The sequence below is a fragment of the Protopterus annectens genome, chromosome 2.part1 (genome assembly GCF_019279795.1).
Source record: "Protopterus annectens isolate FY-2018-M chromosome 2.part1, PAN1.0, whole genome shotgun sequence".
NCBI classification, from domain to species: Eukaryota; Metazoa; Chordata; order Ceratodontiformes; family Protopteridae; genus Protopterus; species Protopterus annectens.
In genome coordinates this window covers 1,347,431,571-1,347,451,009 of record NC_056729.1, presented here as the reverse complement: position 1 = coordinate 1,347,451,009, position 19,439 = coordinate 1,347,431,571, and the positions used below count along the sequence as shown (strand labels likewise).

The following is a 19,439-nucleotide window of genomic DNA, read 5'->3' as shown; positions in this document are numbered from 1 at the left end:
ATTATTTAGCAAATGCACATGCTATCAGTGTTCCTTGGTTTCTTTTTTATTTAAATTTCTGTTGTTCATAGCAATTATATGATCCATATAATGACAATGACACTACATTTTTTGCTGTCTAGTATCATAAGCTACTGTCATACCTTGCATGCATGATCATTCAACTTTCTGTCATGTACCTCAATAGCAAACCTTTGCAAGCTATGTGATATGGAGACAAAATATCACTTTTGTAATTACATACAGACATCCCCTGAAAATCAATTACTTTTCTCTTGGCTTTTTAGTGTGCTACTACTATGTCATATGGCTTCATAAATGCTATTGAATAATCACTGTGGCATCGCAACAGTGACACAGCAGGACAACAGAACTTTCAAAAAAGACGTCTGTATCTATTTTAAAGGCTATAGAACTATAGCACTCAACTGTTAGAAACACTCAAACATGCTTTGTGTTAATATTTTAACAGTTCTCCAGCATTATACTGCTTCTGATACACTCTTCAATACTATGTTTATCAAAGTATTTCAAAGGTGCATTATTCAAAAGGAATAAAAGTGTACATCTACAAGCAGTGAAATGAGAGCACAGTAAGTTAAATTCAATGGCAACAAAACTATTAACAGCAAGAACAGAAAATCAGAAACAATAATTAAGCAACAAAGAAGAATTTACCTCAGTAGGTGTAGGTGAAAGCAACTGAGGTGACTGTAAATAATAAAAGAAAAAAGAACAGAAATAAGCAAAAAAGAAATGTTTGCAAATTACTCCACAAAATATTGCTGTCATTGTTACAGCTTCATGACATTTGAACATTTGAAAACATTAAAAGAAAGCAGTGAAATAGTAAACTGAAATTAGTGTGCAACTATGAGCAATAATATAAGATAAATCCTATATTGACTTTGCATTTGAGAATTTGTAAGGCATGACAAAGAATTATCACATTATCATTACCACAAAAACTAAGTATGTCAGGACCTTCAAAGGCATGCTCAGCAATGAGCAGAGACAGTGCACTGAGAAATAAAGGGGAGAAGCTTTTCTCCCACTTCAGAGATGATTGCATAGTAGTACTACATAAGCAGTATATTTCTATGCACCAAGCAGGCATATGGTGTGCAACACATTTGTGAATAAGCTGCATAGCATGGATAAGAGAACTAATACAATTCAGAGACAGCTATACTGCATCCTAATGTTGTTTTCAGAAATGGCATTACATAGCTCTTGCACTACTGAAGCAGGAAGGGTTCTACTGTGCTTCTATGAAAGTGCACAGTTTACAATACTATCACTGGCAGGGCAACTGAGAGGAACACACTCTATGCACAGTGCCTTTCACACATACAGAGAAAAATATTTACTCACTTTCTGCTTTTTCTTTCTACATTTTCTACAAGTAAGCAAGATGCAATATGCATCATTTTGTATTATATGCTTTAAAGATCATGCACACCTTGACAAAGCCAAATGCATCTATTGCATTCAGCCTTCACCTGTTAGCAAAATTCACTGGTGCAAATGGCTAGTTTAATCCTATTTTTACCTACAATAATGTGGGCGTGCATGTTTGTGCATGTGTATGTAGCACTGTTTATGGGTTAAGGTTAGAGTAAGGGTTAAGAGGACAGCTTATGTTTTGCGGACATATATTATGTATGGGAAGTGTGCCAGAGGGCCTAGTGTAGTAGTACTGTTAATGAATGGAGTTTCTGTAAGGAAATGCATACAATTGGGGTTGGGGCAGAGGCAAGGTTAGGGTCAGAGTCAGCACACCAGTAGGCTAGGTGCTGGGGGAAAACGTCATCCTTCCCTTCCTTACTCATATGCTGACTTTACCTCACTCCTGACCTCAACCCTAAACATTACGCCTTCCTCTAACATTATCACTATTCAGACAATTAGGTGTTACTATTAGGATTTTTGTTTTTTGGGGATACCTGAGGCAAAACCATTAAGCACACTCCTTTATTGTGTATTTATTACAAAAAATAAGAGCTTTGACATGAAAGTGCCCCCATCCTCACCATCATACAATCCTCTCTGAAAACCAAGCTTGACTCATGCTACAATAAGATCCAAATTTTGTAACTAACTCAAAATATTCATCCCATATCTGCCTATGCTTACACCAACTAAACTGGCTTGAACTGCCACAACACCTCACAACCACCTTCAGCTAACTACTGCACATACATTTACATACAAACCATCTATGTGCCCCTCTCTCTCTTCTTTACTGTCCACCTATCATCCCAACAGACATCTTAGATCTGAAAACACATCATTGTTAAAAGATGACAAACCAAATCTATCAGCTGGTCAAATGCTGTACTCTGTCACAGTCTCTAAACTCTGGAATGCTCTCCCACCTTCTATCAGAACCATAAGTAATCCTGTTCTCTTTAAGTCATTCCTAAGAAAACATCTTTCTTCATTCTGGCACCGTTCATGTGCCAAAACAAAATATCCTTAAATATCTGCCTCCTCACTTTAAACCTCTCCCTATTCAATCTCAATACTCGTATCTCTCTCACATTATCTTAGCACAACTGCACGAGTTGAATCTCTAACTGTTAAACCTTTGCTAATAACACCCACAAACCAATAACAATTAATCTTTCAAAGCTGTTTCACAATCATCTAATTCTACCATTAATGGTAGTAATACGGCACAAGGTAGAATTGTGTAAATATGTATATAACATTGAACCATTGGGATTACATTATTCCTAATGTAGTGTGGCTGTATAAACTCTGTATTAGTGTCATCTTCAATGTTTTACTCTATTGTAACTGTATGGCACTCTATAATGCATGTTATTTTCTTTTATGTACTGTCATATTATGTTGGAGCTTTTCTTCCCAGACCTCCACTGAAAATGGGCTCACCTAGGCTCAGTGGACCATCCGGTAAAATAAATAAATACACAAAAGTGCTTATTCAGACAAAAAAACCTTCAAAACCTCCCTTATATATGCTTTTCCCTTTTTTTTTTGAGACAGGGTGTTGTGTCAACTTTTGCCACATTGCTTGATTTAGATCCACTCTTATACCTTCTTTGTCAGTCATGCTTGTCTGCCTTGGGTCTTTTCTCACACCATCCATATGTCTCTTGGCTGGATGTTCTTGTCTCCTCTTGCCTTCCCACTGTCTCTCCCAAATTTGCTCCACCAACTCATCATCTACTTTCCTGCACATGTGACTGAACCACCATAATCTGTTCTCCTTGAATTTCTCTGTAGTTGGGGACACTTTGACTTCTGCTCTCATGTCTTTGCTTCTTTGTTTGTGCTACAGTGTAAGCCATACTACCCACCTCAGGTGCTGCACTGTATTACCTCAAGCTCCCCTGTTCTACCTTCACTACTCAGTTTTCTGTGCCACATAGAAGAACTGGTCAGACCACTGTGTTGTACACCTCACTTTTCAATTTCTTTAGCATTCTTCCATCACATGATACTCCTGATACTTTGTGCCAGATAGCTGCAGCACTTCTGATTCCAGAATTACTGTCCTTATTCACACTTCTCTTATAAAAAAAACCTCTCCAGATACTTGAAGATGTTAATGTGTTCCACTGTTTTCCTTTCTCAGTTTTAATCATCTTATGATCTGCCCATTTGCTGCCATGACCACTGCCTTCTCTGCACTTAGTTTCATCCAATGTGTCTTTCATTTTGCATTCCAAACCCTATCATTTGGCTACATTCTTGTTTGGAGTCTGCTTGTAGTGGCACATCATTTCTATATAGTTTTGTTGAGCTGTCCTCTGATCTGCTCATAGTACATCAGCTATGAAAACAGATGGGCTTAGAGGTGAGCATTGATGCACAACCATCTTACTGGGAACCCATCTGAGAGTCTGAACTGTTCCTGCTTGTATCACCTGGTCACTGTACATAACATGCACTAATTCTATCACATTCCTGGGACTTTGATCCATCACAGCTCTGCCCAAATCAGCTTTCTTGGGACTCTGTTATACTCTTTCTCCAAATTTAAGAATGCCTGATTGGACTCCTTCCTCAACCCCAGCTTCTTCTTAATTATTTCTTTTACTGCAAACAGTGGATGTGTTGTAGTACATCCTATTCTCCTGATCCGAATCTGAACTGCTCATCTATCATCTTACTTTTTACTACTCTGTGTATTTACTTTCTACTACTCTGTACATTCATTTATCATTCACCCTTTCCAGCTTTTAAGCAGTGTGATAGGACTTTGTTAGCTCTACTGCCAGCAGTTATTAATATTTCTTTGTTCTTGTAAACTGGAATAGAATGCTTATTTTCCACTCATCTAGGATATGTCTCTCTATACTGTAATGATTACCCTTAGGATAAATTTCTCTCCAAATGCTCCTAACATCTTGATAAAATCTGCCATGACTTATCTGAGTCTGCTGCTTCCCCGACTTTATCTTCATTCATGTACTTCATATTTCTTCTAGGATAGCCTTGTCGTCTTGTTTCATACACATGCATCCATATTCCTTAGTGCAAGCTTGTTTTCTAAAATATTTTTTACATTAAATACTGTTTATAAATAAACTTGGGACTTTTACCCACAGTGCTAAAACATTTCTATTACCATTCATTATTTGTAATTGTTTATCTGCTGAAAAAGAACTCTACAAGCTGTATTTAATCATTTAGTCACTTGTCTAGAAACTTGGACATGTTTTGTCCTATTTAAATATGGATTACATCTGTTCTTTATTTGTGACACAAAATGATCTGCACCTTCTGTTTCTGAGGTATCCTCTTGCCATAAATAGAGTGATGATTGGGAAAAGGGTTTGTGATAACTGGCAAAACCATAGCAACTTCTCCAATCTGACCTTAAAGTGTCATTCTTCAATTATTTTACCCAGCACCTGACTTTGTTTCAAATAAAGCTTTTTTAAAGACTTTCAGGAAACTAGCAACATAGTATCAACCATATTTAGCCACACAGCAGACATATAGTACTTACAATGAATTCCTCCACTTTCTTAAGTGAAAATGTATAGCTCCTGTTATCTCACATAGAGCAAGCCCAGTTAGCATTTGTCCCTGAAATTCTTTATTGTGTGAACTGCTGTGAGTCAGACAAGATGTTCTTTCATCCTATTACTCTTCTGCACTTAAAAGAAGCATCTGCTTTTCTGTCCATGTGTAAAGACCTTCAACACCCAGTAAAATTGAGCTCTAGGTCTCTTGCCTTGTCCAGGAACACCCAGCTGGTATTGATTGAAGAGCAATGGGGCAAGGTCCTGGGCATGGGAAGCAACATTTTCATCAAAGGGGAAGACAAAAATGCTTTTCATTTAAATTCTCCTTAAATATTTTAAGTTGCAGTTAGAGTGACACATGTAGTGATACTTTCTTGTACTTCTCTGCTTTCTGTCCATTTATCTGTTAGCATTTTTTAGTTTATTCTGGGACCTTGAACTTGTAGCTTCATTTGTAGCTGTGTGAACATTGTGTATTACTGCAAAATGTTAGCTTTGTTTATACATTATGCTGCACTTCTATTTTCAAAAGTAGAATTGCATGAAAATAGTAGCTTTTTTTTTGTATTTTGAACCCAGTCTGGACCATCTTGTAGCTTCTTTGAAAGTTGTGGCAGGACTGTTATCTGCCGCTGGATTTGAGTCTGGTTTAGTCATTTATTACAGTTACTGGTAAATTTCTGCATGGTATGGTGCCTTAGTCCATGGTAAGTTTTCAGTAGTGGCAGTATTGTGAATTATGCTCCTGGATTCTTCTTATAGTTGTACATACCTACTTAAAGTTGTATGCCAGTAATAAGGTACCTTAGTCTGTGGTGGGTTTGCAGTAGTGGCAGTATTATTTTTATAACTGTATATAACTGATTAAAGTTGCATTACAATATCTGTTTACCTTGCTACTGCTTTTTCCTCTGCTCTTTGAATCTGCCCCACTAAGGCATTAAGCTAAAAGTTTCTGAAATTCTAACCACAAGATCTAATTTGAATCTTTTTCCCAATCCTCCCACCCTTTTTTGCGGTTTAAAAGACTACGTGTCTGACTTCGGGCCCTTATGGTGATATGTCTTCCAAAGTCCCTCTCTCCCCTTTTTCATTGCTATTGTCTGTTGTGTAACCAGTTTAAGTACTTTCCCAGCTCATGTTTTCCATATATGCAAAATACTAAGTGCCCACCCAGCAAACCAGTACTGCACTTGAGTAAACCTCCTGTACTACAAATCGTCTCCTGCTTATTTTCCCAGTGCTGCAATCTACTTGGCACCCTAGCCACACTCTGAGGGGTCATGAGTTAATACTGCTCCATTCTTGGCAGATAAGAGACTTATTTTATTGTTCTGCATTTAACTGTTTAGAGCAGTACTATTTTAGTTTTGCATTATTTGTTGATTTTGCATTTAAAGCATTCTAAAGGTCTCTAATACATTAAATTGCCTTGTTAAAGTAGTTTAAGTTTGTTGCAGCATAACACATGCTAGCAGTCTTTCCTGGTGTTATTACATCAAGAGGTTAGCAGTGTCCTCTACAGATACAAACAAAACACCCAGAAAGTAGATTTTATCTAAAAAACTTCCCTTAGAAGTGAAACCAGTAAGTTAGTTTGGCTAACAAAGTCATTGTGAGATGACAAGCTTAGAGCAGCTAGTTTGCACATTAAACAGCACTACTATCAAATCTTAACACAATCATACCTAGTGTAGTGTCAAACTTCAGAGACCACCCAAGCAGATCTCATTGTAATACAGCCCTAACAACATGGATATGTAATTTCCAAACGTCTCTGTCTGTCAGCTTGGTAGATACTGGCATCCTGATACAATGTAGCATTTGTCTCATGTTCACAGACAACCATTTAATCCTTACAAAAACAAACACAGTATGCAAGAGATGCACATACACAATTTTACTGGAGGCAAAACTCTTGCATACAAACAAGGTTGTTGGAGCTCCAAGAGCAAATCCCTTATGGCACGGCAACACATTACCCAGGACTCTTGTCAAAGGGGACTCCACTGTATGATACACAGATGCCCCACTTACCAGACTGAACAAGGAGAAGATAACGGTTAGTTGTTTAGAGCCAAAATCCACCAAGTTACTCATGCACTCAAGTCACTACATCACAGGTATTAGGATGCTTCTATCATAATCCATGTGGGAGTTAACAACTTTGGATGAACTTCCCCAAATGAGAGACATTGTTGATCTATCTGAATATGAGTCTCAGGCAGGTATGTGCCTTGCACTGAGCAGCATTCTACCTTCAGCAAAGATGATGCCACAGTATAAACAAAAATTAATTGACCAATAATAATCTCAGTTTCTTGTGTCTTTCTAAGGGAATTCAATATTTGTTAGCATGGAAGGACACAGTTAACAGACAACGCTGCTTTGCAAAGAATGATCTGCACCTGTCTGCCCTAAGTTTCCAAACATTGGCTAAAACTCTAAACACCCCCTTAGAGCCTTTTATACTCAATGCAAAACTGAGAAAACTTATCAGCACAGCAAATAAAACCCAAAGAAACCTAAAGGTTTTACTGCCCAATGTTAGTCATCTAAATAAGAAACTCTACAGCCTACAAGCTTTTCTCAATTTGGCAAATATAGACATCTGTGCCTTTAACAAGACATGATTTAAATCTGCAGAAAGTACTCCAGCAGTGCAAGGCTTCAATGCTTTCCTCACATTTAGACCATCAGCTGTACAGACAAGGACAGAATGTGGCGGAGTCTCAATCTGTGTTAGTAACAAGTATAACTGAACTTTGTTTAAACATGACAATGCCCTGGAATTCATCCATGTGCAAATCACCACAGACAAAGTGCCATACCATATCCTACAAACTACAGGTCACCCTCATTGTCCCTTGAGCACCATAGCTTGCACCTAGACCTACTGGAGACACTCACCATTAAAACAAATACCCTATTCATGGGAGACTTTAACTGACCCTCTATGGACTGGGAAAAATGCACTGCTTCATACTCGCAAGCACTACAATTCCTGGACATTATTTACACAAATATCCTTGACAGCCACGGTGGTGCAGCGGTAGCACTGTCGCCTCACAGCAAGAGGTTCTCCCGTTCGATTTTGGCTGGAGTGCCTTCTGTGTGGAGTCTGCATGTCCTCCCTATGGTTGAGTGGCATTTGAAAGACATGCGAGAATGGCCATGCCTTCGTTGAAGGTTGGGCATCAAGCTTGCACCTCGGCACCATAAAAATCTACTGCCAATCATTAGCGGACCAGAGTTCTGCTGTGGCGACCCCTAACCAGGAAAAGCAAAAGAAGAACATTTACACAAATATCCTTGGTCTGCAGTTTAATTATAGTTGACCTGATACTCACCAATATGGGGGAGCACTGCAGCCCCCCATGTCACATCCTCACTGGTGAGATTAGATCTTCCTCAAAATAAAATCAATTTAGTAATCCCAGCAAACCACTTAACAGTTAGGAACTATTCCAAAGCAAACTACATACTATTAAGTGATAGTTCATCAAAATTCAGTGCCTCTTCCAACCCCAAGTTCAGAAAAACATAAGTGGAATTGTTTAAACAGACTCTGTACAAACTTGTAAATGGCTGTATAGAGGCTGCTGTACATACTAGAAGTAAGACCTAAACAACTCTAAAAACAAACCACACTGGTGGAATCGTAATCCTGATAGGGTATATTAAAAAAGAAAAAAGTCATGAATAAAATCAAGAAAAGCAACTTCCTAATATAGGAGCTCTCTAATTAAACTAAACAGGAAACAAGGAGAACTAATTAAGTCCAACCAGGCCAATTATAAGGTCAAGATAGCCTTACAGGTCAAAGACAACCACAAGGCATTCTACAGCTATGTCTGAAACCTCAAATTCAGCACACGAGTGCACTGAACTGCTAGTCAGTGATGCCACCTTCAATGAGCAGAAGGACTTAGGAAATTTGCTGGCTGACAAATTCAGCTCAGACTTCACCCTTACCAGCCCCTCCACCTCCCTCCATGAAATACCTACTAACATAACCCCTCCCCAACTATTAACAGGGAACAGGTCCTGAAGCACTCACTATGGCCAAAAACCCAGCCTCAATGGGACCCAAGAATTTCCCAGGATGCCTCCTAAATAGCTGAAAACATGACCTATTGGGACCAGTTTTCAACTACAGCCTAAAAACAGGCTTTGTCACCCAACTATAAATAAGAGCATGGCATCCAGATCCAAGGAACGCATTGTGCCACTTTATTCTGCCCTTCCCAGACCCATCGAGTATAGTACCCTCTTTGACATGGACCTGACCAGACATGTGCAACAGCTGGAATACCTACAAAAGTTCCCTACCATGAGAATCCAGGGTATAAGCACACTGTTCTATATGGATTGCCTTAAAGCCTTTCTCTATACTTTTGTCTTCTACATGTTACTGAGAGGCAATCTATGCCTGGCATAGAATGCATTCTCGGATCCAGCTCTGATGGACCTTTTACACATCCACAAAATGAGCAAAATCACAACCACCAGACCCAAAGATTTACATTTTGCTTTTGGCATAAATAAGATATGTTGGCAGGAAAAAATATGTGTCTCAGAAGATCCCCATGCTCTGGAACAGGCTCCTCATCTATATGAAGCAGAGTCCATTCTTAACCCTATTTAGGTATAACCTTGACCATTGGATGGGAAATTGGAAATCCACTCTGGGTCTGACCCCCATGTCTCTGACAGATATAGGCAGACAGTAATGCCCAAACTAACATATCCCTCCACCACATAACCTCTACAAACTTCCTAACTAACATACACCCTCCTAATAAATGCCCATGATACATACAGAGTGGATTGCACAGCTACATTTATAAAGGCCCTGTTGGTCATTTGCCTAGTATATAACTATACAGCTAGTATATAGCAATGAACCTATAAACTATAAGACATTCTACATTAGTACTTAATAGGAAGACATAGTAATACAAAAGAGCTTATGAATACGCTTAGTACATACTTGGAAGAGTACATCAGTATTCAGTCAATGCTACAGTTTCAGTGCTGAGGTGGTTCAACAGAATTTTATCTATATCACTTGTTATTTTAGTAGTGCTATCTGGTAGGTTTAAAGAATATATAAAAGAGAAGTGGGACACATATGGAAATGAAAGTCTGAGTCTAGTAATAGTTCACAGTTTTAGTTTTATACAGCAAGGAGTAAGATTATTTTACAGAAACTATAGAGTGTAATACAGCAATACATGGCTCTAGTTAGTAGAAATGCTAGTTTATTTAATTATTTACTTTTTAAACTTATTCTGGAGTGTAACAGCAGTGTACCTAAGAGTTAAGGAGGAGTTTTGAAGATGCATGGGCTTTATATTAGTGGCTCAGCTGCCTGCAGGTGATAACTGTGGTGTATAGGAGTGAGCAGCCACTCCTGGTTCACCCATAGCTCACCACATGGGTGGCACCTAGCAGGGGCACTCGGTGTTCACCTAGTGGAGTTCTGAGCCAGATAAGCTCACATTAACACAGTGCATTCGCACTAGCTAACAGAAGAAAAGCAAGCATAAGGAGGCATGTTTTCCTCCAGGAGTTAGCAATTTCAGGGTTAAAGGAGCCAAAGAGGAGGTTATGCTTTGACAGGGTGAGGCTAAGCCAGCCTCCAGAATGTGCAAATTAGCCTGCTCCCTACCACAAGGCAACAGAGCTGATGGTTATTCAAGGAACAAATGGGCCATATGTCTCTTGACTTGACGAGGAATACCTGGCTCCAGTTCCACAACAACAAATAACACTCTTTCATTACTGTCCCAGAATACCTAATCTCATATTACTCCTCTAACATCCCCAGTCTATCCTTGCTAGCCTCTTAACATTTTTCAATATCTCTTACTTTCAAACTTATCTGCAGACTTTCCCACTTCACTGATTGCCATCCTCAACAGTCTTCTCTCACTGGTTCTTGATTCTATCCACTCTGTTCGCCCTGTGGGCTCACTCCGCTCCCCTACCCTGCCCCCAAATTCCACCCACCCCCTCTACTCCTACATTTATTCCTCTAAAACCACACCTTCATCACAACTGCTCCAATCTAGCTCATCACACTATTAGCACTCCCAAACCTCCTTGTCACAACACCACACCTCTAATTATCTTACCTCCCACCCCTCCTTGTCAAATCACCTTACCTGCTGATATATCTCATAACCAGTTCACACTACCTTATCTCCCATTCTCCTTCTTCTTTTCAATCCAACATAATGACTATATCACCCATTCACCCATTTCTTGCCAAGTACAACTATTACTCTTGGTCTCACTCTTTTCTCCTCTAACTATTACCTATCTGCTAACCTCCTACGAACAACCATTATACCCCATTCTTCACTTCCCCTACAAACACACTTCATCGCCAACACTAGCTATCTCTCAAAATTTCATAAACATCACATCCGAACCCTGCTACCTACAAGCCAAATATCATAGACTAGCACACATTAAGTATACCAATCTAAATATTAGAAAATTACTTGACTATTATTGTAAGCCTCACTATCCCATAAATAGAATATACCTCCACTCTTTACTATACTGGGACATTCATCCTAACCCCGGCCCAAACAACACCCTTGCCAATGAAAAGTGCAACCCTAACAACACTAGTACCCAAGCCCCTACCAAACCTTCTAATTCACTCTCTATAGCACATCTCAATATAAACAGCATCAACAATAAAATTGCACACCTCCACACCCTCCTAGATATCCACCTATTTGACATCCTATGTTTATCTGAAACATGGCTAAAACCTACAGTAAAAGACAATGAAGTCACTCCACCTGGTTACAATATCCTTAGACTAGGCCGCACAGCCAAAAAGGGAGAAGGGGTAGCAATCCTATATAAAGCAGAAATACAAGTTAGCACTGCAAACCTTAGACCACCTTCAGACAACAATGCTGAAATACTCATTTCTAAATTCTGGGTCAACTCATGTAAATCCATATATATTATCTTTATCTACCTACCTCCAGGAAATAACATTAATACACTTGAAAATATCCTTAAATGGCTTTCTATTAATCTCACACAAGAAACTATAGTCCTAGGTGACTTTAGTATCGACTGGAAGTCCTGTAGTAATGTTCACCCTACCACCCATATTAACCTATATGGCTTCTCTCAAACTATTGTCTCCCCTACCAGAATTAATAAATCTAATAACAAAGAAAGTACCTTAGACTGGATTCTTACTAATACTCCTCATCAAACATATAAAGCAGGAACCCTACCAGATGACCTATGTGACCACTCACTAACTTTTATTATCAGACATAAAACCAACCTATCTTACCCAAACATCTTCAGGACAATACGCACCAAAAAGCAATTTAACCCTGACCTTTTCCAGACAGAACTCAAGCAATGTAATTGGTCAACACTAAAATCCCTCCCACTAAATGAAGCAGTGGAATACTTTAATTCCACATTCTTGGCCATCCTTCACCACCACGCCCCAACTCGCTCTGTTAGAAACAAACCTAAACCTGCCCCTTGGCTCACAAATGCTACCAGGCAAAAAAATCCTTCTTAGAAACAAATCCTGGGCAAAATGGTATGCTACTAAAAATACTATAGCTCACCAAACCTTTAGACAATTTAGAAATGATACAAAAGAAGCCATCCTCTTAGACAAAAAAAACTTTTACTTCCAACTACAGCAAACCTACCAAAAGAAACCACAAAAGTTTTGGACTAGCATCAACAAACTATTATACCCAGGGCAATCTATCACACCTAACCCACAAGACTCTAATCCTGAGAACCCTACACAGACTGCTAATGCCTTCAATTCTTTCTTCACAGGCACCATCCAAACTCTTGCTAACCAGCTATCTCCAAATACCTCAAATCTGCCTACTTCTATTACAAGCTGACCTCTATCATTTCAGTTACACCCAGTTTCTACTTCCTTTATCTGCTCCCTTCTCCAAAAACTAAAACCTACCACCCCCTCAGCTGACCAACTTCCAGCAGAATACCTGCAAAAAGGAGCTAAAGTCATAGCCTATCCTATTTCCATTCTAGTTAACAGAACCATAAATGAAGGATCTATCCCATCTAACTGGAAAATTTCTCATATCATCCCATTACATAAAGGTGGGAACTCCAATGACTTTTCTAATTATTGTACTATAGCTGTACTATCTCCTCTAGCAAAAATAATAAGCAACTACTTAACCACCTACTCCAAAATAACTTACTTGCCAACTGTCAACATGGATTTAAACCTTTCCACAGTACTACTACTGCCCTGCTATCCTTCACAGACTGCATTAACAAAAACCGCAACAATAATATGCTTTCCTCTGCAGTCTTTATCGATTTATCTAAAGCTTTCGATATGGTTAATCACCAGCTCCTTCTAAATAATCTGAAATCCTTTTCACTTGAACCCCTAACCATAAATTGGTTCAAATCTTACTTAGACAATAGACAACAGGCTGTGCTATGGAATAATAATCTATCTAATTCCCTTCCCATCGCCCTTGGTGTTCCTCAGGGCTCCATATTAGGCCCACTCCTATTTTCAATCTTTATTAATGACCTTCACTCAGCAATTCCTCATGCTACCTATATTCAGTACCCAGACAACTCTACAATCATTTGTTCAGCCACTTCTCCAACTGAACTACAGACTCTTACCCAAAAAGCATTCAATACAGTTGAACAATGTTTTTTAAACTGCTGCCTCCTCCTAAACCCCAAAAAACTAAACGTTTACTATTCTCTCCAACCCAAAATTCCATCCCAATAAATTTCACACTCATATCTAATAATGGCACTCTCATATCTCCCAACCCAACAACTAAACTCTTAGGAATCACAATAGATAACAACCTTAACTTCGACACTCATAAATAGCACAATAAAATCAGTCAACAAAAAACTGGGGTCCCTCTATAGAATCAAACCCTTTCTTACACCAGTAGCCAGGACCGGTATAGCCAGAACTCACTTAATCTCCAGTCTACTCTATGCTTCACCTATATACACACTAATCTTTCTAAAAACAACCTCAACAAACTGGCAATTTCCTATAATAATATTGTTAGATTTGCCATTGGCTCTCCTTTTAGAACTCACCACTGTCTTAATCTAAAGCAATTAGGATGGCTAGAGTTTCTAAACCAGCTTCAATTTCACCAGCTTGCTATAGCCCATAAGACCCTTTATCAACCCACCAACACACCAGTACTTACTAGCCTCATTACCCCTTACAACAATCTTAAGAATCTACGCTCCTCAAACAAACTGCTGATCAATATTTGCAGATCCAACAACTTGGCAGGAGACTCTCTGTTCTCTAATACTGTTGGAAAGCTCTGGAATCATCTGCCCCCTGAACTAGTATCTCTGTCTTCACTAACACTTTTTAAACAGAAACAAAAACTATTTCTCAATACGCATTGGTTATGCCCCTGTACTAACCCTGACCAACTTTTGGCCTTTACACTAATGAATACTCTATAGACAACCTTTAAGAACCAAATGACCATGTTATTGCAATTTAAATATATGTATGTATGTAAACTATAACACCTCTTGTGCATTACACTTTACTGTTTGTGTCTCGCTCAAGATGAGTACTGTATTAGTATTTTATTATCTACAGCTGTTTTAAATTGGATTTTTGCAACTTTCTATATTGTATTTTGTACGTATCTCGGAGATTTTCTCCCCAGGCCTCTACTGAAAATGGACATGTATCCAGTTAGACTAGCCCGGTCAACAAATGTAAAATAAAATAAAATAAAAATAGCCTTATTCACCACAATATGAAAATGATTTTTTGGTGTTTCCTTATTAAATAAAATGAGGCAGGAATTCACAGGAAGTGAAGAGAAGTTGTATAGGAATATCCTGTACCATGGTAAGGAGTCATCTACAGTAAACTCCATTTTTTCCTGCTTCATCCAGAAAGCTCTGCAAATCTTAAATAGAATTTTTCACTATATATTGCACTTTTGAACTGCATTTTTTACCATATCACTGCTTATTTGAACTGTTTTTTTTTCTGAAATTGTTGTACTTTGTTTGCTGTAGCATACACTAGTTTCAACGAATCTTGTTAAAATACAAGAACTAAAAATACACAAGCCATATAGCAAATAATATAAAACATAGACTATTAGTATTTTAAGGGGCGTGCTTTCAAAAAAGGTTTAAGTGTAAAAACCCCATTTAAGCCTGGGGGTTGTTCTACATTAAACAGCAGAATCCATTTTTTTCAGCTGCTTCAAGTCGATTCACTAAATCTCCATCCCTCATGCCTACGTCTAAAATCTGAAGTACAAAAAATTTAAAAATGTGTGTAGAACCATATTGGTTAATGTGTTGGGCTAAAGCATTATTCTCTCTCTTGTTCTTGAGATCTCTGTAGTGCTCAAGGATTATTTCCTTTAAAGACCTATTAGTCTTGCCTATGTAGAAAGCATAGCAAGTCTGACAAAAAGTAAAATAAACAATGTTGGTGGTCTTATAATCTGCACAGAAATCTAAAAATATTTTGAAGCCGTTACTGGGGTGTATATACTGTGGTCCAGTATAAATGTACTTATTTCTTAAGTTGCACATCTAAAACTCAATCTCATTGCAAGAGTATTTATAAGTAAACTTAAGGAAACTGGTAGTGTCATGCATAAAGGCAACAAATTCTTTAAGCTGGTCTAAGGAGCCATGCCACAGCAAAAACATGTCATCAACAAAATGAACATACCAAGCTATATACTTGGAAAAGACATTATTTTGCAATAGGCTGGTTGTCTCCTATTGTACTAATGCTAAGTTGGCATAGCTGTTGGCATAGGCAGTGCCCGTAGCCATGCCAACCTTCTGCAGAAAAATGTCTTGTTCAAAGATACATACATGAAAACTATGTCCAACTATGAACATATCAGTTTCACTTTATCATATGTAAAACATTTTCTATCATTAAGAAACACCCTAATGCTTTCTACACCCCATTCATTGGGAATTACTGTAAACAGAGATTCAATGCTGAGTGTAACAAACATATAGTCATCAGCAATGTTCAACACTTTAACATATAGTCTCTCCAAGAATGACTTAGTGTCCTTCAAAACACTATTACATTCATCTAGCAAAGGATGTAATGTCTTTTCAATAAATATTGAGATTGCCTCAGTGCACCAGCCTTTTCCTGATACTATGGCCCCGCATAGGTGGAAGTTCAAAATTCTTATGGATTTTAGGAAGACCATAGATATATAAATTAGTCGATGTTCAACATTAAAAATTTTAAAAAGATCCTCATTTATCAAACCAGTCATAAGCAAATCAAAAATTAGAAAAAAAACTTTCTCCATTAAGCCATTAACAGTTGTTCTAGAAGTACACGCATAAGTGTTCACATCATATAACGGTTTCCTCAACTTCCTAACATATAAATCTCTGCAAGTACTACTATGCTGCCTCCCTTGTCAGCAGGTCTAACTAATAAGGAATGCATATTTTTTTGGGGGGGGTGTTGGGAGGGCTTGCCCCCTCCTGCTTAAACTGTTCAGGTAAATTTTCTCTTTGGTTTATTTTTTTTTGTTACATTTTCGAACTTTTAAAAGTTCGATCATATGGTGTTGACAATATGACGTTCAAACTTTTAAAAGTTTGATTATGTAGTATTGACACAAATAATGTCTGTTTAGACACATAACAGGATGACCTTATCTCCAACAATATATGAAAGCACTGCCCCAGGCACTAATAAAGCCTCCTGACTGAATTCCTGTTCTGAAATTTGGAGTGATCAGGGCAGGGTGTGTACAAAGGGCTACTGCCAACAAAAGAAATGTCAAATGATTATGGGCCTTAGGACTGTGACAGAGGAAGACAGTGTGGTAAAACTGGGTGTAAGCAATTAACTGTAATTGAAAGGGCACACTGAGTGTGTGCCACAAACCTGGCTACAACAAGGCATGTACTTAAAGAGTGTATTTAGTTTTTTTGTTTGAGGGTTTTCATTAAAACAAAACAGTCTTCAGAAATGTGATACAGGTTCAGATAAGATCACCCTGTCAAACAGTGTATGCATGTAAGACAAAGTTGAAAATACAAATTAAAAAAATTAGCATGTATAACAAGTGAGAGCAATAGCTTTTTATCATAATGGCTATTCTATCCATAGTATCTTGCAATATAATTGTCTTACAGATATAGACAGAAACATAGTACTGATTTATATTAAGAAATGTAAGGTGCAAAGAGCAATGCTGCAGGAGAGACATTTGGGAGGAAAACAGCATGTGGATTTTACAAAGAAATGGCTTCAGAATGGTATTCAGCAGAATATCATGGCCAAAGGAAATGTAGGATAACAATACTCATTCCTAGAGGGGCTCCAATAGTGATAGAAGAGGAAAAAAGACAATTATGACAGATGTCTACTAAGTTAGGGACTACTGGCAAGGGAATAATTCATTAAGGTGGGGATTGGCACTTGATTTTTAACTATGGAGATGTATCAGGGGACCAAGAAGGAAAATATAACAAAGCATGGTATACCTCTGAAGAAATTTGTGAAAATATTTTGTATGGAAGATGAAAATTCAGTATTAGAAATTCGGACAGAATTTGCATATTATTCACTAAGATAGAATAACTGTGACAGGCTGGATATACATTATATTTCACAGGAACATACACATCTAATTGAAAGCTTTGACACACATCCAGTAACCATTTCAGGTCATGTACTGATAAAAACTAAGATACAAATTCAGGGCATTGAAGGTTAAATGCGACACTGTTGCTTTCCCATCTACCTGTTGAAAACAGAGAAACTTAAGGAATATGTAGCTGAAATTATTTGAACATTATTAGAGAAGATACATTCCTTCAGAAAGAACAGTTAAGTGGCATAAAACAAAATGGAGTTTTAAAGTAGGGTAGAAATAAAAGCGAAAGAGATATGGTTAACTAGTAATAGGAATTAGTTAGAGGGACTAACAAAGGTTAAATTATTGAAGAATAATAGGAATTTCATAGAATAAGAAGAGGAACAACTGCAGAAGGCTGAACAGAAAATAAAAGAATATGCATGAGTTTAGAAAGACTGCTGTTAAGCAGCTATTTTTTATATCAACTCCAGAGCACAAATTTCTAAAGCAGCTACTCAGACAACCAAAAGCAGAAAGGGTCATCACTAAAATCGGAGGCAATGACAACAAAAATAGCCAAAGATCCTAAAGCACAGGAATGTGAAAACCAAGAAACAGGATAAATGGAAGTATTTATAGAAGACTTAATTATGCCAAGATCAGAGGAAGATGAGGCTCAAAAACTAATAGATAGAACAGCAGCAAATAAATTAAAAATGGTGATGTATAATCAATCTGCGGGGAAGATCTTGTTTAACAAATTTTTAGAAGGAGGGGAAGCAACAGCATCTTGGAAGAAAGCTGTCTTGGCTGCGATACCCAAAGAGGGTAAAAACCCATCAGAATCAGCCTCATATAGACACATTTCAATTTAAACCATGATTATAAAGTATTTATGTCTAAACTATCTACAAGAATGGAAAAGTTGTTGCCAAAATTGACTGATATGGATCAGTGTGGTTTTGTGGAGGGGAGATAAACATTTGACAAACGTTAATAGAATAATGATCCAGAGGGAATCAGAGAGTAAGGAAATGTCACTGTTGTTGGCATGTCTTGATGCAGAGAAAGCATTCAATAGAAGAATATGGAATTTTATGACTAGGGCAATGGAAGCATTTCCAATCTCTGATACAATAATAATGTTAATTAGGAGGATATATGCAGGATCAGTGGCAAGAACTAGATTAGGAGAGTAATTCTCTGATAAGTTGTGTTTGAACAGAGGAACCAGGCAGGGATATCCTCTTTCCCCTTTTCCTATTGGGATTTCTTTTGTATTTAGAGCCATTGGCAAATAAAATAAAGAATTCAGAAATTGAAGGATAAAATTGGCATAGTAATCAAGAAAAGTTGGCAAGATATAAGTTCATAGGTGGGTACTAGGCTATCTGCCAGAAGGCATTTATAAGCCTAGCCAGAATGTGTTGGCTTTCACCGCCCCATTAGATTAGTTCCCTGTGCCTCTGTCCAACAGAGCCACTGAAGTGATTCCCGAGGTAAACTTTCTGTTACCCATCCACTCATCAAGGTTTCTTTTGAAGAGTGTGTTAGAAAAATGCATAATAGCAATATGCATGCTTAGTGCATTAAAGGCTTAAAAGGGTTAATACATTTATTCTATTCATGTTGTATGAATCTGCACAGCTACTAGAAACTTTAATAAGACACACTTTATTCTGCTTATGCCATGAAAATATGTGCAACTACTAGAAACTTGATAGGAGACATTTTATTCTGCTTATGCCATGTGAAAATATGCAGCTGCTAGAAGCCT

At 37.9% G+C, this 19,439-nt stretch overlaps 1 protein-coding gene across 1 annotated transcript in view; it reads right to left on the bottom strand.

The window, feature by feature from the left end:
• The window catches only part of ABLIM2 (actin binding LIM protein family member 2), a 2,642,076-nt gene that overhangs the window by 879,787 nt on the left and 1,742,850 nt on the right, over positions 1–19,439 (bottom strand). The window contains exon 11 of the mRNA XM_044062807.1: positions 679–711. Within this exon, the coding sequence (XP_043918742.1) occupies positions 679–711 (33 nt within the window). The remainder of the gene's footprint in view (positions 1–678; positions 712–19,439) is intronic.